This window comes from Elephantulus edwardii, unplaced genomic scaffold, assembly GCF_000299155.1.
Source record: "Elephantulus edwardii isolate Elephantulus edwardi_28Jun2011 unplaced genomic scaffold, EleEdw1.0 scaffold00039, whole genome shotgun sequence".
Classification (NCBI taxonomy): Eukaryota; Metazoa; Chordata; class Mammalia; order Macroscelidea; family Macroscelididae; genus Elephantulus; species Elephantulus edwardii.
In genome coordinates, this window is record NW_006399789.1 from 11,830,792 (window position 1) to 11,857,858 (window position 27,067).

Consider the following 27,067-nt stretch of genomic DNA (forward strand, 5'->3'; position numbering starts at 1 on the left):
TCTATAAAGTATTAATAGAATAAAAGGAAAATAATCTATTGTCTATTTATCTATCCAAAGATAATTTCTTTCTTTGCTTCGCATATTTACTCTTGATATTTCTCTCCCTCTCTCTATGTGTGCGTGTGTGCGTGTGTGTGTGTAGATTTTCCCCACACCCCCAATTAGAACCAAATTATACACACAATTTTACATTTCATTTTCTTAGTTTGTTTACATCATAAGACTATTAATTTATCTCACATGCCTATTATTTTTCCTTTCTAAATAAAATAATAATGTGTTTAAAGTATCCTATCCTGTGAATGTACCATAATTATTTGAATTTAAGGTTAACTACTTAGATTGGTTTCAATTTCCCAACTTCGAAGTCAGGTTAATTTACATGTAATTTCCCCACACATTGTTGGCTACATTCTCAGACTATATTCATAAAAGTGGCATCAGCATCATAAGACATAAACTTTTCCAAAACCTTTGGTATAAAATTCAGCTACTTTTTTTTTTACTCACTGACACTGAGTTGATTCAAACTCACAGCAACCCTGGAGGACACAGAAGATCAGCCCATCATCGTTCCCAGGCTGTAAAGCACTGTGCGAGTTCACCGCCTCATCTTTCTCCACGGAGTGGCTGCCTAGTGGCTTTTATCCACCAGCCTTTTGGTGCGTAGCCACAGTATGCTAAGCATCTAGCTATCATGACTTTTCAGAGATTTTGTGAAATTGCCAGTAATTGAACACGTTGATAACTTAGTATGTGGCACAAAGGCCTTCAGTGTGTATCAACTTCCTTATTTTCATCCCTACTCTGTTATACTTTTATTCCTTAACTTCACATACCACATTGCAGTTGATGTGTAAAAGTCATCTGATGTAATTACTTTTGATTTTTAACAAACAATGAAAACTGTGGACCTCTTCTGAGAAATGCAGTCTGCTCCATTTTGCCCACAATTCCAGGTATTCCGGCTTTCTCCTGCCCCAGTTCCCACGAACTTTGGTCCTCATGTCATTAGTTATACAGAGGACAAGAACAGTCTATTTCCTAAGATCTTCAATTGTTAGACAGTTCTTGACAGAGAATAAAAATCTTCCTTCCTAGGATTCCTACTCACTGGTTCTAATTTTCCTCTTTACGGATATGATGGGAAGTACAATTAATTTTGGCCTAACAATCCAAACAGTTGAAATGCATTCTCTTATCTAAACTTGACTTCTTCAGACTAAATCCCTCATTTTCTCCATTTGTTTTTTAAATGTGGCTTCCATGTATGATAAAGCTTCCGGTTAATCTGCTGGAGCCCAGATGCTTCACCTTTACCAATGCCTTGCTTGAATGTGGTGTCCAGAGGATGCTATGTGCTTTGCTGTAGTCCTTGAAATCAACCACTTTGCTCCCTGTCAGACACTTTGTAGCAAATTCTGCCAGGAGGTTCATGAAGCCAAATGCATAAAACGTACTTGCATGTTCTTTCCACCAGCCTTTCTCTCTAACCCGCTGAAGGTGTTGTAAATCCTGATTCAGTCAGTACAAGAGAAACTCGACTTTGAATGCTGTGTTATTTACTACTTTGGTACTACACTTTATTTATCCAACATATAAGTAATACTATGTAATGTGCAATTACATACACAAAACTGAGACTAAAACATATTAACTGAATAATTGAATTGTTAAACCTCTTCTAATACTATAGTCTAGGAATGAATGCATTTTTTTATGTGTGTGGTCCTATTAGAACTACATCTTCATACAATATAGAAACTGCAATAATAACAACTTACCTCGTACTAATAATGGATAAAGACTTCAGTGCATTTGTTAGCCAGGAGTCTGTGAGCCCTTCAATCTCTGCCCTTAACTGCAGCCATGCATCTCTCTTGGCGGGGCCAAGGAGACCTGAAACACCGAAGAGCAAAGCCAATGAAGAGACTGAGATGTTTATCAAGAATCTCTTGTTCTGCCTTCCTTATGGATGGTAGAAAGCATTTATATTCCAAGCAATCTCAGAAATCTAGAGAAATACTGATTTATGCCAATATTAATTCCTCATTGTAGAACTGGTTATTCATTCATTCAATCAACACTACATAATATCTAGGAATCAAGTTTTGAGCTAAAAAGTGGGATTCAACAGTAAAAATAAATGCTAGTCTCTGCCCTTAGTGAACTTAAGAGTCTGGGGCAGAGAGCACAAGTCACCGGCGGAGGCTTGACAACTCCGAGAAATGGACACAACAGGTCTGAAGGAGGAACAAAGTCTACTGGATCTAGAAACCAACTCTCAGGTAATTGGGTTGTCAAAAAATATTTGATTTCTTATTGATTGCAAGCATTTATATTTTGAAACCACAGTAATGGTGTCATTGTTGATTGTAATGCGTTCAAATATCAGCTATCCTGAATTTTTTAAAAAAGCTTTTTTATATGTATAGTCCTGAAGTATGTGGTACAAGTATAGAAAATGTAATAAGATATGAAAAAGGAAGATGTGCTATTTTTTTAGTTTAAACTGATCAAGGTCTTGCCTTTATGACAAGATAAGAAAAAGACCAAGAAAGTAAAGCCACTGTATTTGGTCAGTTCTGACCCACAGCGCTCCCATGACAAAGTGGAATTGCTCCACTGGCCCTTCCTGGCCAATGTAATGAATCTTTACAGAGCTTCTAGTCAGACCTTCTTCTCCAGTGCTATTTGAACTGCTCACAAAATCATGTTCATCCATTCCAAATGAAGGATTTTTCAGTTTACATTATTTCCTATTACTAGGAGAAGATATTGAAATACAAAATTTCCTATCAAAACTCATAATTTCTTTTACATCTTTTGTGACCTCAAATCAACAAGAGACTCATAAAATACTAGCAATGAGATCTCATGTGATTGCTCAAATTGTCTTAAGATATATGATCATTCTGAGACAACTGAGTTTGCTTTAGGAACATTTTATGAGAAGGCAGTTATTATGTATTTGAATGATAGGCTTGCGCAGTTTGGTAGGGGGAGGAAGGAGGGGAAGGAAATGGGAAGGAGTTTAAGATGTGGGAAAAGAGAAGGTAATGGTGATGAAATGTACAAATCTTAATACATGACAATGACTATATGAAACACTATGTGAATGAAGAACAGTGTGAAACACAATGTATATGAACTTTGTAAACAAACTAATTAAAAAAAAATCTTAATCCATATTTTCCATGGAGATATCATGTTAAATATGTTGCTCACAATTGATTATAGACAGAATACACTATTTACTTGAATTACAATAACGTCTTGAGTAGAATATTGGAATGAATCATGAAGAAACTTGTCCCTTATAACCTAGCCAAATGTTTTCCAGATTCCCATGTCTCATTTGCAAATGAATGCTTTCCACTAGATACTATCTAAGTTGCTGTTTAATTCTAGCATTAATACTATCTGCAATTCTATGCCTGTAGATTATCTTCTATTGTCTCAATGTTAGGCGGAGAGGGTGCAGCCAGAGTGCTCTTTGGAGGCAAGGATGAGGAGGCTTCGCCTCACATACTTTGGTCATGTTGCTAGGAGGGGCTATTCCTTGGAGACGGACATGATTCATAGAAGAGCGGAAGGTCGGTGAAGGAGAGGAAGACCTTGACCAAGTGAATTGACATGGTGACTTCTATAATGGACTCTATTGTGTCAGGAAGTGTGGAGATGGCACAAGATAGAGCATGGTTCAGAACTGTTGTTCATAGGGTTGTTGTGAGTGATATTCAACTCAACAGCACCTAAAGACAACAACAACTCTTAATGTCTGTATGTGAGAGAGTGAGCTGGTTGGTTACTACTATGTGTGAATGTGGCCATGATCCTTACCATAGTGTGATTCCTCAGGGCATTGCAAATTCTAGCCTCTCTGATATTAATGAACCTAGGGTGGCGTCTTGTCTGGTGATGTTGCTATCTCTGGGAACCATACTGAATACATGTTCGGCTGTTCTCTGGCATAAAGCTTAGGAGTGTTTAATTGCACACCTGGCTACCTGACTTGTGACCTATTACACTTGGCAAATTTGAACTCATCAATGTCAGTTTTCTGACCCCTGCTCTCTGAAGAGGATCTGTGGACATGTCAACCGCTGAAGCCAGGAGCCTCCAAATCCAGCTGCCTCAGACTCTACTTTCCTGCCTGCAGATCACGTGGACTCCACCTAAACACCTTTCTCTTGAGGTTTGACCTACAGACTGGGACTTGCCAACATCTACCATCATGTGAGCCACAAAATAAGTCTTTATCTCGCTATACATACAACATGTTGTTGTGAACTGTAGAGTCAGAACTGAACAATAGCTGATCCTCTGGTGGGTTTTCAGAGCCAGTTAATTGCACGGGAGGAGACTGACCATCCTTCTTCCACACACTTACATATATATAGGCCGAGAATTCAGCCTAAGAAAGTGCGTGTGACAAATAAATGTGTATATAGTAAGTGAATTTGTTTTATATGATATTATAGTCAGGAGTTCTTGAATGATTCACATGCTTAATACAACAGTTGATACTATTAATACAGTCAGTTTCTAATCAAAAGGTTGGAAGTTGGAAACTTAGGTTCAGGCAGTGGTACCAAGCAAACAGCTATTGATATTCTATATTTTATTTTGTAACATATATGTTTAGAGAGGATGGTATATTTACCTCTTATTCAATTTTCAATTCTGTTTTACACCTCACATTCATATCTCATTTTTAAAAAAGAGAAATTCTTTGTAGCCAGATCTTAAAAATACAATGGTCTTAGCAACTGATCCAATGACCAGGGATCTCCTTTGAAATGGATTTTTTCACTGATTCTCAATGATAACATTCCAGCAAGCAGAGGAAGAGGGGCAAACCAATTACCTTCCGTACATAGTGGTCATATGTAATTTCAAAACCTAATGCCAATCCTTGCTGGAGAAGCTTGTTCTTGTATTTTACAGTAATAACCACCTCTTCAAACATCTGGCTTTGAACCACTCCAATCAATACTAAGAAACTTAACATTCTAAAACCAGTGTGGTTCACTGTTTACTCTGGGTATTCCCTTTACAGTAGTCTAGTCTTCAACATACAATTACAGTGTGAAATCTATTGAACTCTAACACTGTCTTTATGAGATTTAAAAAGCTACACCTACCTCCAACGTTGTTCTTGTAGGTGTTATATAATTCTTTTACTCTTCTGTAACGAAAAGCCAACTTCCTCATCCAGTCAACCCCTCCTCTTACACCTGTTGGCAAACAAAGGTTTGCACTACTTGCAGCTGCATGGAAGCCATCAGTTGCAAAACTGTAGGTACTGCAACACCCAAAATACATTAAAAAGAAATAAAAGAAATAATTACATGTGCAAAACTCTGCTGCTGAATTTCTGTAGGAAACAGCATACTGAAAGGCACAGCTTACCTTAAGTCCTGTCCATTATCATCGGAGGAAACATCATCTATATGAACTTGATCACACTCCTGTTAAAAACATTGGACAAATTATTTGTGCTTCCAGTGATATTTGTCACCACAGCCAAAGGCTTTTCCAACGTCCAATGATCGGGAGATGGCCAGCAGATGGCAGCATCTGTCCATCTACCCCACCACCTCATCTGTTTCCCGTAGGCTGGAAAACAGTACCATTTCTAACTTGTAAAATCTAAACCCAGAGAAGTATCATAAAAAAGATGGCCCTGAGTCCATATGGCATGGGGTTTCTTTATAGTAACTTAAAATATAGACTGAATCTTGAAATTGCAGACAACAAACTATCTTTGGCATCTTTGAAATCACCGTAACTTTCAGGCATTGTTCTTCTGAGATACAAACCAAGCCTTTGGTCTGAACACCTTCAGTGGTGTTCTTTGTTTATTCTTTGTTAAGCAGAAAATAGGAGGCTTGCATTATTGGTCTTGTAAAATGTCCATGAAATCTTCTGGCTTTTTGCTACGTAAGAAATGCCATGAGGAAGACATATGCTGGTGTTATTTTTGAAGTCCTGGTCTTCTACTACACAGTAAAACAGCAATAACTAGAGAGACTGAGTTTGGTTTTTAAATGGAATAGAATATTTCCAGATTAAATAAAAATAATGAAGATTTACCCTTAAGAAAAGAAGTCATCTGATATTAACTGATACTAACTCTGATATTAACTCACATTGTTTTCAGAGCAACTTTCAGTACTTTATAAAGTAGAACCCCCCCATTCCCTGTTATTATAGTCTTATTATCTTCAAATAACCTTCAAACTTAGAAAAACAAATAACATCATCTAGAAGTGGAATTTGGCTAGAGTATTTAAAATATCTTATTCTAACCCCAGAGTTGTTCTTCATTATTGGGGATTTTCCCCTCTCTCAAATTATTTTAATCATATTCATATATCCAAACATATATATAGCACTTACCGCTAAAAAAGGAACGTTTTTTAAAAAAATCATTATCTATGAAAATATGTTATTATAAGAAAAAAAATTCCTTATCTACATTAATTTATATTCATTATAGGACTTACAAATAACTTAGGTAGTTAAATATTTAATATCTTGTTTCCAGCTTCCTACAAACAATATATAAGATACTGTTCAAGTTTAAAGATGAAGTAGTTAGCTCTGGTTTCATTTGGAATAAAACAACAATAACAATGACAAAAAAACCCCAAACCCAAAAAACTCAGTGACTACTCTAAAGAGTAACATTTTGATTATATTACCTGGAAATTCATGTAGATAAATTTTTGTTTTATTAAGTCAATTTACATTTGACAAGTTCCCATAATTGACACAAGTGATGAGTCATGAACTTTTGGAAAAAAAATATATATCACCAATCCTAGATAAGTACACTTAAAATTTAATCCAAATGGAAACTCTCTGAGGGTAATGCTTAGTTCTCTAGGATATATTCTTAAATAACCCAGCCCATAGGGAGTTTCACTTCTGTATCAAAGACTGCCTTTATGATTTGGATTCTGTGATTTCACTGGAAAAGCTGGGCAATCTCCTCCCTGTGAAATTTACAGCCTCAGAACCCACTGGCGGATCAGTAATGAGTTGGTTACCCATACTCCATTGCAAGTAGTTTCAGACTGACATTGGTTTGTGGTTGTTTGGGTTTTGTTTTGTTTTTTTAAGGTACAGTGTGGTATAATCTTTCAGTAATTGTTTATTGAATGCATGATCAATCCAATCAAGCGATAATTTCTGACACATAACTGGGGCAGGGTTTTGCTCTGTTGAACATAGAGGTGTTATAATCTGGACCTGACTGGACAGGACTTAACAACAATATGGTGCTATGGTGATATAAAATAATGATATTCTTGACCACCATGGGGACTTATAAGGAGATACTTATATCAAGAATGAGGAGGAAGAATCCTTGCTAATTACCCTGGAAATGAAACGTAATTCCTCTATTTAATGCCCTCTTATCATAATTTATAGAGAAATTCTGACATTTCTAGTCTTAACTCACATGATTAAGCTATACATAGTTCACCCCAAAATATATTTATTCTCCCTAAGGACAACAGTATATCAAACTTATTGGACCATAAGCTCCATGTTTGAAGTTATACTTGAGGTTTTTCCAAATCCAACTTCGCTTTAAATTTATGCTTAGTTAACTATGGCTGTTTACTCTGGACTGTTGCCTATGGATTTCAGGCCAGTGAAAGAAACTTGAACTTCTACCATTTACATTTTTAGAAAACTCTAAATAATTGTTCTTCAACTCTAAGGAATTTTACGAGAACCATTCTAACCGAAGTTAGAATTACTGAAAACATTGTCATGTTTTTGGCTCATTGGAGAATTTTTGTGTAGAATTCAAATGTTTGAGCAATTCTGTTAATTAATCATAAATTCATCATTTTTAATCTTCCTGGCACATGAGGTGACCACAGAGTTGTCACTGATGTCCCTCAGTTCTTATTCACGTTGTGTTACCTCACTTTTGTGTTTTCATGAATCCTGATACCGTTTTTCCTGAAAGTTATTCTAACTAAACTGTCATCTTTTTTCTTTTTCTTTTTTTTAAACAGAGTGTCCTTGTCTCAGTGGAAGTGGAGCATACATTTGGCTTTTCTGCAGTTGGGCAGGATGTAATGAAGTGTCTATTAGAAGGATTTCAATTTGTGTCTTTTAAGGAATTATGTGAGGAACAGCTGCTGCTACATAAGTTGCAGTACCCACTGAAGAGTTTAGCTCTCATATGAGATTTTTAGGCTAAAAGAACAAAAGAAAGCCAAACCCTGAAAATTAAATCTCTAAGTAGAAAAAAAATATATAATAAACTATAGATTTGTTCTTGAGGAATTCTGTTTGGGAGCAGCAGTGCAAATGGCTTTTCTTCCAGCCACGGGCACCAGGATGATCTTTAATTAAAAGAGAAATTGCATGAAAGCAAAGTACTTTCAAATGCACATGTGAAAGAATGGTGGCATCTATGTAACTATAGTAAAAGATCTTAATATCCGTTTTTTCAACTGTATTAATTTTATTTGTTATTTATCTCACTTAATAAGCTCTGCTATTCTTGGCACTTACATCATGTGCATGTGTGTGTGCTGATGAGCGTTTATTTAAATTATATGGCAAAAGTCAATTAATGTATTGACTCAGTACAGGCTGCTGGGTAGGTAAATTTCAGAGACTGAAACTGGACATCTTAATCACAAAATAACAAAAAAGAGATATCATCTGATTATAGAGAAACAATACCGATTATTTTCTCAATCACTATACCGGCCGGACAGCCTTACAGATATTTTTATAGGTATATTTATTATAATATCTAATCCAAAATAACAATTATTAAAGTACCAGAGCATGTTGTAACGTGATATTTTAATATTAATTTCAAAGATGAAAGTATTTATACAATGGTAATATGCTGCTGTCATCTTCTTACACTGTTGTTGTTGTATACTATCAAGTCAAAACTGACCCATAGCTGATTCTCCTGTGGGTTTTCAGAGGCAGTAAATTGCATCTGAGGAGACTGAATTAGGGTTCTTTTAAAAGCTGAGCGGTATATTTATTCCACCTGATTTCACAAGTTTCACCAAAGTAACTAAAAGGTCATTTGTGCCATTTAGCTTCATTTAAAAAATAAACAAATTAAGTAAAACATAAAGAAATCAGAAAAAGTGATACTTTTAACTTCAGGCTTGAATAGGTAAATAATCTTACAATTCTCATTAGAATGAGAATCATTCTTCATCAACAGAAAAAGTAGCTGAAAAAAGCTCTCTATGTGTGTGTATATGTATAAAACTCAAATTCTAAAAAAAAAGTTAAAATGTACTTCCTATTATCATGTCTATAAAAACCACTCATCATAGTAGACAGATATAAGAAGTAGGATTACTTTAAGTCAGGTTTCAGAAGAGTAATTATTATTCCATATTTTCTCAGCCTGACAAACTTGCTTAAGGATACTGAAATTTTCTACTGTTTATTGAGGAAGAAAAGATTCCTCTGAAACACAGAGTAATCTGATTAACCAGTTAAAATAATGACCCATTGCAGAGAAAGCAACAGAAAAAGCTGTTACACAATAAATTTCAGCACATACATTCAAAGGATATACTGAACCATCTGCTTCAATCTTATATCTCAAATGGAATTAAACTATGCTTTAGTTGTGTCAAGTCTGTGACTTATTTAATATTACTCATCTGTGGTGCTAAGGTTTTATTGTTTAAAATGGCTTCCCTAGCCATTTCACTTTGACTTTGCCATGTGGATGGGTGAGAATATGTGAATTGGTTGTATTAGCCTATTATTATTCACAGGGAGACTAGCTAATCTCACCAGTCCCCAGAGGACTGGTTAGTCTCACCATTAAATTGAGCAGATCCAGCAGAACAGAAGAGACCTTGTCACCGGCAAAGAAGCAAGAGAACGTAGCATGTGCTTTGGGGTCAGAGATTCTTGCAACAGCCCGACTAGAACACAACATTAGCAGGCACAGGAGCCACAACAGAGAATTAGAGATGTGATGTTTGATGGATCGGACCTTTGGACTGCTACCCATGGAAACTAGCAGCCTTTTGACTAAGTTTGTTGGACAACTTTGGAAAGGGGAGGAGAGCATAACTGGCAGGACTATGAGCCCTGTAATACCGGCCTACAGCCCTGAGGCTCAAGACTGAGGTACCTGTGAGCACATTTTGGACACTTTCCTGGCTGTTTTATGCTTCTAACCTGGATTATAACTTTTTTTTAATACTTTTTATTTATTTTATGTGTGTACCATCAAATTGGATCTGACTGGTACAGGAGGCAATTGTTCCTCCTTCTTTAGCAGAGCATCTGGTGGATTTGAACCGTGCACCTCTGGGATTGCAGTGCAATTTCCTGCCACTAGTCCAGGATTATAACTTTTTGACTTCCCCAGTATGGTTCTGAGTGATCTGTGAGCTATCACATCATATTCTGGGCCCAACAAAGCAGTAAGATTGGTGTTGCAAAGAGAAGAGAGAGGTGTGGGAGTGTGCGGACATGTCTGACCTCATGAGAACTGGGTTTTTGCTGTTGATATTGTTGAAGGGACAATTCTCCTTTGTGAAGTTGCTGAAAGTCAGTTATGTCCATGCCCAAGTGGTCCTTGCTCTTTCTACAACTTGGTTTTTTTTTTCATTCACAAAGAAAAATGTGGCATTAGGACTTGTGGATGAACCATCAATAACCTACCAGATACAGATATTATAACCTTGCCTGCAGACTGTGAAGAAGACTTGAAACACCTAACTGAAGAAGATCAAAGGCTCAACATAAAGAGACAAAAGTCCTCATCAGTGAGTAAACATGATAAATGGAGTGGAGAAAAGTTTGAAAGGAATTTCATTCTACTTGGATGTACAATCAACACTCATAGAAGCAGACAAGGAATATATTGCATAGGAAAAACATGCAAAAATCTAAAGTGCTTAAGAATGTGCTCTGTGGTGCTCGTGAAGAGTTTTGAATATACACCATGGATTGCCAGGAAAACAAACAAGTGTGTCTTGGAAAGGGTGAAACCAGGCTGCTCCTTGGAGGTAATTTTGGATTCTGAACTTCGTCTTGACATATTTTTGGTTGTTGCAAGGAGGGATCAGTCCTTGGAGAGGGACATCATGTTTGAAAGGGTAGAGGGACAGCAGAAGAGAGGAAGACCTTGATGAGATGGATTGATTCAGTGACTGGGGTAATAAGGGTAGGTATGTCAGAGACAATAAAGTTGGCACAGGCAGGTTTCAGGGCTATTGTGAATAGGGTTATTATGAGTTGCAAGCAACTCAATGGCACATAACAACAACAACAACAACAATAATAACAAAGGATATCAGTGTATTTGATCCAAATCATAGTGTTTTCACTTGCTTAATATGCATGTGAAAGTTGGACAAAGAATAAGGAAGATAGAAGAAGAATTGATGCTTGTGGAAAGTACTGTATACATCATGGACTGCCAAAAGAATAGATCTGATTTGAAAGAAGTACAGTGAGGATACTCCATAAGGGAAACATGGTGAGATTTTTTTCTCACATACTTTAAGCATGTTGACAAGAGGGGCTACTTTTTAGAAAAATACATGATGCTTAGAAAGGTGGAGAGTCAGCAGAGGAGAGGAAGACCTTCAACAAGATTGATTAACACAGTCACTGGAACAGTGGGTTAGGAGATTGCGATGGCATAGAATTAGCAAGGTTTCAATTTGCTATACAATTTTGAAATGGAATTGATTTGACACCATTTAGTAGTCTCAACAACTATTTTAGAATAGTGTAGGGACAGAAGAATATGTGTGGTCAAGACAGATGTGGGTTAAAATCTCTGCTATAAACAATCAATCATAAGCTAACTTTGGAAATGATGTCTATGCTTTTGGCTTTCTGTCTTGGAAAAACAATGTAACAGATAAATTTATTAAAAAATATGCTATTAATTAATGGAAGGTTCAATGTAAAATATGCAGCATAAGCTTGGGTCTCAATAATCATAATCTCCCTACTTCTTAAAATTACTAATTATAAATAAATGCTCTTATTTAATTGGGAAATGTGAATTAAAAAAATAAAATGCCTTTTTTAAAACGAGGTAAGTCTTTTCATTAGAGTTATTCTTAATCAAGAAAAATATTTATGCTTAATACCAAAACTACTCAATTATTTTAAACCTTATCATCTAAATGTCTAATAATGCTGATCATTAGAACACCTATTACATACTTTACTACAGTGACTACTTAGTTATCCTGAAACGACTTCTCTAAAATTATTTTGTAATGTTATAGTTTCTTTTCCACTTACTTATATTTTGGATACTCGAGGCTAGAAATGGAAAAATGAATTAAAAGAAAGAGAAGTCAAATACACTCAAACTAATCAGAGGTGCTATGTAATTACTCCAGTATGGCTTAATCTAGGAGGTGAGGAAATAAAGAATAATGGTGACTCTCATTAGTTTTCAGACTATCTGAAAATATCAATGATTCGTGCTATCACTATTAAAAGTAGTTTTGAAGAATTGTTTAAAGTTTCACTTAATAGTATACTAAATAGTAATGTGAGAAAGCTAATACTGATCTTAAGTATGTCACAGGGGTTGAGATGAACACATTAAACCAATAAAAGTGTATAGGTGATATATACAGACTTGGACAGTAAAAGAAACTTTGCATTTTGAGACATGGGTGATTAAAAGATGTTTGTTGTTCTAAATATGTTCAGACAAATGTATATCAATAACACAACTTCAGTATATGCTTATCTTTGTATATACTCTTCTCCTGCTTCACAGGAGCTTTATAGTTCTCTTGTGTTGAATTTCCATCCTTCAGTTTTCTTGAGATTACCTGAATATCTACAAGTCACTGAGGAGTGTGAGATGTTGGATACACGTAATCTCATGATTTCAAAATACTTACCTCTAAGTCATTAAAAAATAAGTGTGTATCAGCAAGATTAAAAATCATTTCCTCCATCCGAAGTCCCAGAGTTACAGCCATAGGAGGATCCTGAAATAGAAAGGTGCACATAATGAGGTAAAAGTTCAGTAGCCATAATTATTAGTAAAATAACCTGAGTGCATATTGGTGTGTTGTGGGAGGGAAAGACTATAAATTTTCTACTGAGATTAAAAGAGAGCCCAGTTATCTGAAAAGGAGAATTTCCAAAGGGATATTTAAGACATACCAAACGCATAGGCACATCTGTGAGTTTACTAACATTTATACATACAATGACTCAAAAGACATGTTCTCATCAGTCAAGTGCTCATGATAAAAATGAGGAAGAAAGCAGGCCAGAGCACACGGCCCAGTTTATATTACTCTATGGAAAGTCCTTTGGGAAAACATATTTAAACAGGCTACTGATGAATAAAGCAGACCCTTAGTAAGAGAAATTATGTCTTTTTAAGAATGAAGACAAAGAATCAGAGAGGCAGAATATGGAGAAAATCAGTGAGTTCTATGTTGTTAGAAACTGTTGTCTTGTGTTGAGATAACAAGAGAATGAGCCCAACAATTTATTATTAATTACATTTTGTGGGAAGAAAAGGAACTAACGATCTTATTCTGAAAAAGTCTATAAATTGGTTTAGGAAGCGTTTCACAGAGGTACAAGGAAGAATAGATGAAAGAAGATAACCATGGGAACACTAATTCAGTAAATATAACCTGGGATGAACAGGTGCAGGTGAATTCTAGTCCTAGAAGAACAAACACATCTATTGTTCTGTTCTGGAAGAAGTGTCACCACAATGCTCCTTAGAAACAAAGACGACGAGATTTTTTCCTCATGTACTGCAGGTATGTTATTAGAAGGAACTAGTCTTGGGAGAAGAGGGTGATCCCCAGTGAAGAGCAAAGGCAGAAGACCCTAAAGAAGAAGCAATGACACGGTGGCTACAGTAATGAGCTCTAATCCAGCAAAACAAGTCAAGAAAACACACAAGCGGGGAGTGTTTCATGCTTTTCTATACAGTGTCACTATCTTGTAACTTGGTCAGAACCCATGTGACAACATCTAACAACCACCAAACACCACCACCACGCAAGAAAAGAAAGGCTTTGAAAAGTTTAATAAAAGTGAAGGAGTTAGAGCCAAGAAGACACGGTTTTCCTTTAAATTAGAAATGAAATTATTAGCCAAAACAATGAGTTGAGAATAGTGGACACATTTGCTACTTTACCAAGTCTCACTTCAGCTGAATATCAGAAATCAAAAAGATGCCATCGTAAAAACTAAAGGAGGAGCTAAAGATAGGAGGGTAATTCATGTGAACCATGTGTTCGGGATGATAAAGGGTGGCATGTTCCCTAAAAGAGAAGCACACTGGGTGTGAGGCTGCAGGTAAGGAAAACGGAACACTGGAAGGGACGGATCAGAATTAGAAAGCAGAATGGGTATCAGAAAGTAGAAGAATGTGGCTTTGAATATAGCTGACAAGTCTAGAAAATATACTATTGGTTTTGGCAGAAAAGTTATTTTGGAAGACCTTAGAGGGTGATTTGAGTTGAGTGGCTGGGCCAGAAGCCAGACTGTAGAGATTTGAAGAAAGAAAACTGAAATTGTATTTTTAATGTTTTTTTAAAAAGATATTTTAACAAAGGTTTGAAAAAGAATATCATGATAATATTACTAACAATTAAGATAAGAACATGTTAACCTAGGTCAAGCCAAGTGGTAATCATCTAAACACCTGAACAGACTCAACTTGTGAATAGAAACTCCTTTTTATACATTGCAAACGACAATAATTTTTTTTCTATGTTTCTCACTGTAATGCTTCAAGTAGGAAGCCCTAGAGTGCAAACATATTTGCAAAGAGTGTAAGTCACTTACTTATATCGTAGCCATTAAAATCCAGAGTAGAAATACAGCTCTAAAGAAAAACATTGTGATTGTGTTGTGTTGATATAGCAAAACCTTGAGGTGGGGTGAAATGCGTAAAACAATAGTAATACACCGGATTTCAACATAATTTTCTAATTGTCTGCATTTGCTTCACTAGTGAGTTTTGTAGATTTCATAGCTGGAGAATCACTTTGAGAATGAATGCTCACTGTACCACACTGATGGCATTCTGATATTGTGTTCTCCAGTGAATAAAACGATACTGCTTTCTAGTGGTAACGTCACTTGGGGCAACAAACACCAGCAATCAAATAAAGTCTATTTCATCCAACACACATATATTCAAAACCAAGAACCAAATATCTAAGGCTCCAATCTCTGTCTCCCAGAGTTCCCTCATTCAGTTTCTTTCAAGTTTGAAATTGAACTTCTCTTATTTCCTTTGTTATTATTGTTTATCTTTTTCTGTTGCTTAAACACAATTTCTGAAGATTGAATTTTTTAAAAAAAAGTTAATTTTGCCTTCTGTTGTAATTAAAAACCAAATCAAACAAACATTCCTATTGCTAGTGTCTTTTGGGGACTTGGGGAACTGGGTAGACGAGAGGACCTAGAAAACCTGTAAATATTCTGTCTCGTCATGGAACCGTGAACAAAACGTCTACAGAAATATCAGGAAAAATCAAATGCAATTATAGCATGAAAACATATAATTCCATTAGTGACGCTCTATGCTTTTGAGGAATGTGCACTGATGCAAGGCATTAAAACGGAGCTCCACGCTGCTCCATTATGTTACTGATGATTACTGCCCTACAGATATACATTTCACATGGGGGCTTAGAAATATCTTATTTAAAAGGTTTTCTGTCTCAAGACTAGGTTGGCTAAGCTCTTTTCCTATGATTGGCCAGTTTTGTTTTGTTTTGTTTTGTTTTTTAAAAAACTGTTTTAAAGTTTTAAATAAAATTACTGATTTTATTTTCATTCCTCACATTCTTTATATTTACAGAAGAGATTTGTGGCAATGGACGGGAAAAAAATGCCATTCATCTTTGATAGTTGTTTTCTTTGATTCCACACTTCTATAGGACGTAATGTTGTACATTCCCCAAATAGCAATAGATAAACCCATGAGAAATGCATTTTGTGTCTCCGATAAGCACGCAAACAACAGAATTTTAAAAAAGAAACAAAATCAGAATTCCCTGACAAGAAGACATGGCGTATGGCATAATGAACCCCACAGCAAGCCATGGAATGCAGCGCCCCCGCACTGGGAGGGCTGAGCGCTTGTTTTCCAGGCTATGGCAACTGCACATCACACTTGAGGGGAGCCAGGGCTTAGTAAGCATTTTGGCCAAATCTCACTTGTGAACTGGGAAAGTTTGGGTTTGAGGTTTGCCGGAGTGTGAACTAGCTGTATTTTACTAAGGTTTCGAGAGAGGACAGGCTGTTGAAAGCGAGGTGTTTCATCAGCCAGGCCAGAGGCTCCTCATAGAGGGCCTTGGTTTGGTCAGGTCACTGGCCAAGGAAAACCATGCCTGTAAGAGGTGGTGAGCTGGTTTCTAAGGGAATGTCTGGTGAGGGCTGGCTTTCAAAGATTTTACTTTTTTAGGTTGGTTTTACTAAATCACTAGGACAGCTAACGCTAAGTAAGCAGTTTGTGGAATGACCTAAGGATCTAAGAAGGATGACAAGATCCTAGCAACAAGCCTTGGCAACATCTCAGCAATGCTGGGCATCGTCCATCATGCCAGCTTTCCTCGGGGGAGCTGCAGTACCTGCTGCCCACTGTTTTATCAGGCATTTCGGAGAACCTACTGCTGGACTCTACTCAAAGTTTACACAGACATGTTTGTTCATTTGCACTCGATCTTTGAAGAAATAGGGGGCACTTTATGGATCAAGTGTTACTGGCTTATTTTAGTTTAACTTGTAGTGAGTGTTGAATTTAGGGTCTAAAATGAAGTGATAAGGAAAAGTTGCAGAGGGGATAAAAAGTGGAGTAAAAAAACATCAGCAAGATTTGATGAGAGCTCTGATACACACTGCTGATATGTCCTGTTGAGCTGGAACCGCACCAGAGCTGCCCCTCCAGAGCATTTTCAGAGGCAATAAATCGCATGAGAGAAGACTGCCCTTCTTTCTCCCGTGCAGCAGCTGGCGGATCCACCGCCTTTGCACTGGCAGTGCAACTCCTTTCCACTAGTTCTTGTGCTACCAACCCAAAGGCAGCTGGTTCAAATCCACCAGCTGCTCCACCAGAGAAAGACAGGCACTTTCCTCTCATGTGAATTCATGGCTCTGAAAACTTGCAAAGGGGCAGGGTCAGTTATGGCTGCTTCTGACACAATATCATACAACGTCAACAACCAGAATGTAGTAGACAGAGGCAATTATCAATAGTGCCTACAGCCCAATTTCATAAGGGGACAACTGATCTTCTGCTGCTTTTATAATATGCATGGTTCTAATAAAATACTGAAATTTTTTCTATGTGTCAAATACAGAGAGAAAGAGTAAGACGAGCAAGTGAAAAAGGTCCTGGCCCTTAAATGTATGATTCTAAGCTGGGTTTTACAAGTGTGTAACAAGTCAGAATCAAGCATGCACATTTCTATATCAAGATATTAACAAACTAATAGCCGCGCTAGCACAGTGCATGAATTGGAGCCAGACTGTCTGTCTACATGGCTCTTCCCTGCTCTGGGCCACCAGCTGGAATTCCTCCTCTAGGGACACAATGTAAAAATATCTCGGGAGAGACAGCAATTATATATTTATAAAGAAATGGAAGACTTTTTAATTTTCTTTAAAGGACTTGCAGTGCTCAATCTCCTGGAATGTGTCGTCCTCTGGGATGGGAAGCACATTTGCCGATCTGGCCCCACAGAAGCAGAAGTCATGCGATCTCATTACAGAAGCATGAAGCCAAACCAAGTCCATGAACAACAGTGGAGAGAGGTTCTCTTCTTATCTAGTGAAGAGTTGGCCATGAACCAAAAGAGAAGTTTTACAATTGAGAAATTTTGCCTATAGTATGTAGGCGGTGCCCTTATGAGTTCTCCACAGGAAATGGGAGAAGGCTTCAGGCACACTATTGTAGTTGTTGTTATGTACCATTGAGTTGGAGCTGACTTATAGCTGACCCACCAGAGTTTTCAGAGACCCTTAATCATAGGGGGCATAACTGCCCATCTTTCTCTCAGGGACTGGTGGATTCAAACCATGTGACTTTGGGTTAGCAGGGCAGCTCCTTACCACTAGTCCGTCAGAGATTTCAGGAACATCAGCACATTTTTATTGGATATCTATTATATACTAGGAATGTTCATATTCTAAGCACTGAGTGTATTGATCAATGATAAATCTGATAAACAAAATTCCCATGGAAATAAAGTGTTTCAGCTTGAGTTAACTTGTACGGTAAAAGCAAAGAGATCAAGAAAGAAATCAGGATCAGAGACTACAGAAAAGTTCAGGAATGGGTAACAACTGTTAATTTAAAGGAAGGGCAGGGATGGTTAAGGTACAGAGACATGACAAAAAGGCAAAGGAGCTCATGCTCAGAAGACGAGGCAGGAACAAGCATATGGCTGGGGAGGCCAACGCGTGTGTGAAAATATGGGAAATGTGACTCAGTGCGGGGAAGCAGAGTGAAGCAAGTATCTTAGGAAAGGAGTAAAATGTAGATGAAAAGGGAGGGAAGACAGGATACACCAAAAGGAAAGTCTGTTATACAAATGGGAAGAGTGTTTTATAAGCTGGAAAACAGAAGAGAGAGAACGGGTGACAACTACATGAAAAAGTTGCCTGGAGGGCTTTGCTAGTGATTGGAAATATCCCAACACGCCGGTGGTGATGGGGAGGATCCAAGAGACGATGATGAGGTGATGATCCAGGAGAACGGGAGAACTGCTGATTCGGGAGCCACAGAGGTCACATCAAGAGTAACTCATGTTTGTAAGAGAAGAGCTGGTGGAATGAGAAGTTGGAGACCATGGCATTGGATGGGAGTGGTGATGGACACAATGAGAGAATTCATATTACATCTCAGAGCTCCTCAAGGGTTTCTCAGATGTGGCCAAATTGGAAAACACCTGAATTAGATTTCACTGGATTCTTTCCCTTGAAGGAATGTAAAGGAGAACTTGGAAGAAGGACGCTGATGGTTTCAAGGAAGTTACTGTTGTTATGAACCATCGCCACTCAAAGTGACCCTATGTACAACAGCTCTGAAGTCTCCCCTGACCTGAGCCAGTCTCACTGACTCTAACACATCTACCACCATTGCCCTAGTTCAGCGAAGTCGTTGTTGTTGTTGTTGATTGCCTTCGAGTCGAACACGGCTCTTAGTGACCCTATGAACAAAAAGCCTGAAGGCCCTCTACAACTATCAACATTTATCAAAGTTCATAGAGTTTCCGGAGGCATGTTGTTTAGAAAGTGACCTGGGAAATATTCATATGGAGAGTGTTCATTGACCTGAGATTGCTGGGATCTACTTAAATCTGTGACCATAGCACCTCTTGAGAGGCAGGTAGAGTCTACTTGGGTTTTCCCCAAGGTCTTTCTGATGGAGAAATGGAAGGGTAAGGTCACTAAAGTGATATAAAACAAAGGGATAACAGGTACATTTTGCTGTGTGCCATCAAGGTGATCCAAATCAGCATCCTATGGCAAAACAGAACTCCCATCCAGGTTTTCATAGATCTACAAGCCTTTCTCCCATGGATGACACACAAGGACTAGTAGCTGGGATGTCGTGGTTGTTGTTATATGTACCACCAAGTTGAAACTGACTAATAGCTCCCATAGTTTTCAGAGACAGTAAATCACACAGGAGCAGACTGTTCATCTTTCTCCTGCGGAGCAAGCTGGTAGTTTTAAATCAAATATCTTTAGCTTGGCAGCACGATTCCTTACCACTAAAGCACCAGAGCTCCACAATGGCTAGAACATTTTTGTTATTGGTCTGTGCCATCGAGTTGCCTGAGACTCATAGTGACCCTATGTTCAACAGGCCCCAAACCTGTTCTATCCTGTGCCAACATTACTGTCTCTGATATACATACCCCATTATTCCAGTCACTGAATCAATCCATCTCATTGAGGGTCTTCTCTTCCTTTCCTTTCCCTCCACCCTCCTAAGCATGACATCCCTCTCCAAAACTGGTCCCTCCTTGCAATATTTCCAAAATATGTCAGATGAAGCCTCAGAATCCTTGCCTCCAAGGAGCAGCCTGGTCTCACCCTCTCCAGGACAAACCTGTTTGTTCTCCTAGCAGTCCATGCTATACTCAATACTCTTCTCCAGTGCCACAGCTCAAAGGCATCAACTCTCCTTCTATCATCCCTAGCCATTGTTCAGAAGTTTTTTCAAATTTGGCCACATATGAGAACACTTGAGGAGTTCTGAAAAATCCTTATGCCCAGGCCACACTCCACACCGATTACACTGGAATCTCAGGAGTGGGACTCCAAGAACTTCAGGGCCTCCAGGAGTTTCCAGTGGACCAGCATCAGTGATAAGCATTACTTACACTCTGCTACTCATCACGTGGTAGACTTAGCAGGGAGGCAGCAGTGCAGCCCTCCCGAAGGTAGGCAGTCCACATCCCCCAGAATTTCTGAAGGAGAAAGAGGGTCAGTCTCCTTCTCTGCCATTTATGCTTTTAGGCATAAAAACCTAGGGTCAGTGATGAATCTGTTCTGACTTGATGGTATTGAGAGAAGAAAAATAATTTCAGTGTTTCACAGATGTCAAGCAGCAGATCATCCACCTTTCAACCACAGAATCACTGGTGCATTTCAACCAGCAGAAATTGACAGCCTTTGGGTTAGCAGCACATCTCTCTATGCACTATGCCACCAGAGCTCACTAATGGAGTTCAGAAAAGCTCCCTAACCACCCGAGGGCATATGAACAGTGCAACATTATGGCCTGGATTGTCTCACTTCAAATTACAATCTGGTCCCTCTACCTGTAGCTATGGTATTGCTTGGGAATAGTTTGGAGATTATTTTATGGTAACTGGCTGTTCCTTGGAGGCAAGGATTCTGAAGTTCTGTCTAACATATTTTGAGCATGGTGCAAGGAGGGACCAGTCCTTGGAGAGGGATGGAAGGTACTTGGAAGGGTGGAGGGGCAGTGCAGGAGAGGAAGACCCTCGATGAGATGGATTGACTCAATGACTGGGGTTATAGGGATAGGTGTGTCAGAGACAATGAGATTGGCTCAGGATAGAGCAAGGTTCAGAGCTATTGTCCAATGGGTCACTTGAGTTGCAAGCTACTTGATAGCATATGACAACAGCATAAACAACAACCACAATGAAGTCATACTAGAGTCAGCTGCCTCTGGCTCATGGCAACCTTAAGTATAACTGTCTTGTCCTGTGACATGCTCACCATCTCTGCTGCGCTTTCAGCCACTGTTGTAACAACCACTGTGTCAATTCATCACATCCAGGGTCTCTTTTTTGTACTCCCTCTACTTTAAGCAAGTAGGGACTAAACCTAATTCCTTTGAGCTACCAAGAGAGTGGAACAGACACAGAGACACACACAGCGGGAGGACAGGTTCCAAGGAATACTAAGGAATTCCCATAATGACAGACAAGGAAGGATCTTCCCTATAGCCATGCCCTGAGTTGAGATTCCTCGCACCCTGAACTGTGAGAAAATAAACGTTTGGTTTTTAGAATAATTCACTGTCCATGTTCCTTTATTCTTCACAGAATTTTCAGAGTCCTGCTATTTAAAATGTGGATAGCCAATCATGTTTCCTAGTCCATCTTAATCTGGGAGCTCTACTAAAACCTGCCCACCATGAATGACCCTTGTGGCATGCGATACACTGGTAGCATACACTGGTAGCATAGCTTTCAGCATCACAGCAAACTTCAAGTTACCAAACTACATGCATTCAAACATGGCTAGAATAGGACACAAAGAATTGTCAGAAGTTCAAGCATGATTTAGAAGAGTCTGTGGCACCAGTAATACCATTGCTGATGTCAGATGGATCCTGGCCAAAAGTAAAGAATATCAGATGAAATGCCAATTTATGCTTTGTTGACTATGTAAAGGCATTTGACTGTGTAGGTCATAGCAAAATATAGCTGACGTGGAGATGAATGGGAATCGAACACTTGATTGTGCTCATCTGAAACCTATACCGAGATCAAGAGATTATTGTGTGAACTCAGCAAGAGAACAGTAAATAGTTTAAAATTAAGAAAGGCGTGTGTCAGGGTTACATCCTCTCCCCATACGTACTCAGCACACTCAGTGCACTGAGCAACTTCTCTGAGGAGCTGTACTCTATGGAGAAATCTGCAGTCAGGGACCCGCCCAAATAATTGAGGGGAAATTATGGTCTTTTCAATCACTTGCTATGCATCTGAGAGCTGGACAATGAATGAGGATGACATAAGAATTGATGCCTTTGATATTTGGCGTTGTAAAAGAGTACTGAATATTCCATGCTCTGCCAAAAAAAACAAACAAATGTGTCTGGGAGAAAGTGCAGGCAGATTGTGCCTTGAAGACAAAGATGATAAAGCTTCTCTCACACACCTGGGACATGTTGCCATGAGAGGCTATTCCTTGGAGAGGGACATCAAGCCTGGAAAGACAGAAGCTTAGTGGAAGAGAGGAAGACCCTTAACCAGATGGATCGACACAGTGACTGCTGTGATGGTTTCGAATGTGTCAGAAATAGTGAGGAAGGCACAGCATCAGGACAGGGTTCAGATTTGTTGTATGCAGGGTCACTATGGGTTGTAATTTCATTTGCCCATAGCAGCCTTAAGGATCACAATTTGAGGCTTGAAATGTTCTTCAGTTCCCTCAGTTTAAGAAATGCTGAGTGAGTTTGGCCCTTTTGATTTTCTGACTCCAGCACTTTGCACATTTCATTAAAATATTTTGCTTTGTCTTCTCGCCATGCCCTTTGAAATCTTCTGTTCAACTCTTTAACCGTTTGATTTCTTCCTTTCGCTTTGGCTTTTTGACATCTAGTGCATATTCAGGATCTCTTCTGACATCCATCTCAGTCTTTTCTACCTCCTCTGTCTTTGTAATGCACTTTTGCATTCTTCCTGGATATTCTTGATATCCTCCCACAGCTCATCTAGTCTTTGTCCACTAATGTTCAAGACCTCAAACCTGTTCCTGAGATGGTTTTGAAATTCAGGTGGAATAGACCAAGAGAAAATTTTGGTCACTATGGATTTGATTTAACTGTATTTAGTTTTAGTTTGAATTTGCCTATAGCAGTTGATAGTCTGTTCCATAGTCAGTATACAGACTAAGGTGCACCTGAGCCAGGCGGTGGTCTTCACTATTACTTACCAGGCATCAGAGAGAAGGAAAAGGAATAAGGATGACAGAAGAATTGATGCCTTTGAGTGGTGGTACTGGAGAAGAGTACTAAATATATCATGCACTTCGAGGACAACAATTAGGTCTGTATTGGAGAGAGTAAAACAAAGTTCCTCCTTTAAGGCAAAGCTTTTGAAGCTCCATCTCACATGGGCTAAAGGTACCAGTCCTTGAATAAGGGCATCAAGCTAAGAATTGTGGAAAGTCAATGCAGGAGAAGACCCCAGATGAGATGGATTGACACGGAAACTGGGGCAATGGGATTCGGTGTGACAGAGTCTGTGAGCCCTGCTCAAGACAGGCCAGGGTTCAGAGATATTGTACACAGGGTCGCTAGGAGTTACAGGTGACTTGATGGCACTGTCAACCTCAACTTGACAGCACCTGACAACAACAAAGCCAGCCACAAATGACAGGTTTTGTTTTGGTATTAGCAGGAAGAAGTAAGAGTAAGGCAGAGCAAGAATTAGAGTTTTGGTGTATTCTTTCCTGCAAGGTCAGGATCATCTTACCATTATGGCCAGCATGGGAGTAATCAACATGGTGTTGACTATTGACCTATGACTTCTAATACTTGATAAACTGCAACCACTTCCTGTGAAGTCAGATCAATTTTCCTATGGAAGCATGTCAAAAGTATCTGCCTTCATGGCACTTTTATAATTTAAAGTTCACCTGAAGGCCTTTCTTAGGTGAGTGTGTGTATTTCATTTAATATTAAAGTAACCAACTGATTTCTCCTGATGAGCATGTATTTCCCCAGCCCAGCTGTTACATAAGGTGATACAAAAAAAAAAAAAAAAAGAGTAGGTAGTTTTGAGAAACTGAAGTTTGCTTCCTTATTAAAGACAACCTTTCCTTTCAGTCCTTTCCCTCAATTTAGACTATTTCCTTTGCATCTTTACTGCAGAATCACTTCAGAGAATCATGGCTTCATAGCACATGCATATAAATGCTCCTAAATCAATCATATCCCTAAAACATCATTTATTGAGACCTTCACTGCTTCACTGCAAAAAAACTGAGTGAAACTACTGTACCTTCTTAGGTAAAATAATAAATGCTGTTAATCAGGTGATAGGAATAACCATCCTAAACTCTTAACAGATGACGTATGATTCCTGATTTGTATCTTGTCAAATTTATAAACTCCTTTTTCAGAGCTCTGTAGTGCAGAAGATGACTTGCCAACTGGTACCCAGCTGCAAAACTCATCATCAGCTCGAATACCAGTGCTGCTCATTTGCCAAACAGCCTGACTCCAATACCCTTGTCACTCATTTGCACTGTTGTCAAAAATCCAGGAATGGTTCTGCTTGGGAAAAGAGTATGCTGACAACAGAACAGAGGCATAATGTATGAGGAAGGTCCTTGGGGAATTCTCAATGATATTAAGTTATAAATGAAAGCCAAATTCTCCAAAATGTTTTCGTTTTCATTAAAATGCAAATGCTAGTTACACAAGTAGTTTAGTAAAAAAATGTCATTCCTACATTATTATGGTCTATGAGTTTCATTTTCATGAAGAAAATCACTCTGAAGTGAAAAGCGTGTCAGAGTTGTGGGTATAACTCCTAGGGGGTTTGTAACTGAGTGTCAATTGCAAAGGATGGTGGAGAACTCAATTCATTGCAGATGAATCAGAACTGACATCACTGACCCTCCTGCAGGTTTTCTGCTGCTGAAAATCACATGGGAGGAGACGGCTCATCTTTCTCCCTTGAAGCTGCTGATAGATTTTAATCACCAGAGAGGCACCCACCACCTTTGAGTCAGCACAAACCCTCCTTACATCATTCGATGAAGTGCCAGGGACAAGCGCTCAAAAATGGAAGGTTGCAAACAATAAACACATTAGGCTACTAAGCAAAAGATTGGACGGTCAAATCCACATGGAGGGGCTATAGAAGAAAAGCCTGGTAACCTAAAAGGAAAATCAGCCACTGAAAACCCCACAGAGCGTAGTTGTCTATGCCGGCACCTATGGTGTGACAGTGAATCTGATTCTCCTCAATGAAATGGTTCTTTATTCTTTGTTGAGAGAGAGGAGGACAGAGAAGGTAACTTCAGGAGGTGAGTCCACATCTTTCATGGCAATATCTCCAGCTCCCTTGTGACTACAGTTTAGAACACTGCAAGTATCATTTAGTGAATTTTAAGACTGAAAGTGACCTTTTGCATGTCTGAAAATCACTGCCTTTAGTTATTTCTCACGGGGGAAAGACTGTATATTTTTATTTAACATTTCTCTGACCTGAGGAGAACATGTTAGTTTTCATAGCTGAGTGCTACTGTTATATATTTACATTATCTCATTTAATCCGCCCAGTAGACCCAGGAAGGAAATGGACTATAACCATTTTCAGATGAGGAAGCAGGTGGAGGTTAAATGACCCGCCCTCAGGCACACCCAGGCACAGACTTCTTCAGTAATACAAATAACCAAATCTCAAAACTTGTAGCTCAATCCTCTGTCAGCTGGATGACTGCCTTACAGATTGTGTGCAGAGTGACCTTCAGGGTTTAGGAAGCTTTTTGAATGGATGAGGATGATGGAGAAGGGAGGGCTGGCTCTGAGAGGGAAAAGGGTTTCAGGGGGCTCCAGACCCTCCCACAGCTATAGTTAACCTGGAACTTCTCTGACTTCGCATCTATTTTATATAAAGACAACTCATATGACATATTACATGCATAAATAATTCTATCAATTAAAGGGAAAAATATTCCACACAATAATATCATGCTTTAAAAATGCACATCTAAACATGACTGATCTGGAAAATGAAAAGAGACTGATTTTGCATAACAATTTCAAATGTATCATGCAGTGATCCCACTAGAGAATGATTACTCTCCTAGAGGGAAAAAATCCTGAGGAAGAGTCTATTCTGTAACACATGAATTGCCATGAGCTCGATTCCATAGCAACACACGGAATTCTTCTGTTCTATATATTCTAAGCTGTGGTAACATACAACAGACTCCTGCATGGTCTACTAGCATCCATTTTTGCTCCTTTAAACTCCATTTTTCATTTGGACAGCAACTGTAAATCATCATCATAAATCAAATCGTCGCCTTTGCCTAAAATTATCAACAGGTTCCCACTGCACTTCAGTTAAAACCTAATTGCTTCACCACAGAGATGAAGACTCTTCATCTTATCTACTTTCCTGATGTTCCTTGTCTACCACTTTGCAGTCCCACTAGCCTTCTGTAAAACCCTGAAACAATGGAAGCCAGTGTCTGCCTCAGGGCCCTTCGAGGCTCACTCCGCAACCTAATCTACATACCTCAAGCTTTTAATTCTGGTCCAGTAATAATGCCAGCTCCACACCCCACATCTCAGTCACTTGATCCTTGTGTAGCTCTTCACAGCAGTTCTAACCAGCTGAAATCACTTTGTTTGCTTGTATGGATCACAAGAACTAGGGGGTGCCTCCATTCGAGTTTAATAACTGTTTACTGAAGTCACAAAAGGACAAACACTGCATAGAGCCACTGCTGTAAAATGGGACTGACATCGAGGTTGGGGAGGAGACTGAGAAAGATGGGATAAATTATGTACATTGCACTGAAACAGATGAGGGACAGAACTGATTAAAAGAGAGATATGATTAGGTATTATTGTCCTGACAGGAGTCCAGAAGAAGGCTGCATAGTGGAGTGGACTTGGGGGGAGGGATTGTATAACAATGAAAGAACGTTTCTTTTACTTTTCAAAGAGAAGAGCAGGAAGTAGCTAAGAGAATACGCCGTCCCCTTTTCCTTATGACTCAGGGTGAAGTCTCTCTCAGGGAGGAGTGATAGGGAATGGCAAAGG

At 38.7% G+C, this 27,067-nt stretch overlaps 1 protein-coding gene across 3 annotated transcripts in view; it reads right to left on the reverse strand.

The window, feature by feature from the left end:
• The window catches only part of EYA4 (eyes absent homolog 4 (Drosophila)), an 82,053-nt gene that overhangs the window by 13,273 nt on the left and 41,713 nt on the right, over positions 1 to 27,067 (reverse strand). For 2 of the 3 annotated variants that reach the window (XM_006884974.1, XM_006884975.1), the window contains exons 9-12: positions 12,921 to 13,010; positions 5,419 to 5,477; positions 5,151 to 5,311; positions 1,788 to 1,902 (exon numbers count right to left, since the gene is read on the reverse strand). In XM_006884974.1, coding sequence (XP_006885036.1) covers positions 1,788 to 1,902; positions 5,151 to 5,311; positions 5,419 to 5,477; positions 12,921 to 13,010 — 425 coding nt within the window. The remainder of the gene's footprint in view (positions 1 to 1,787; positions 1,903 to 5,150; positions 5,312 to 5,418; positions 5,478 to 12,920; positions 13,011 to 27,067) is intronic. The other variant, XM_006884976.1, reaches the window with a different exon arrangement.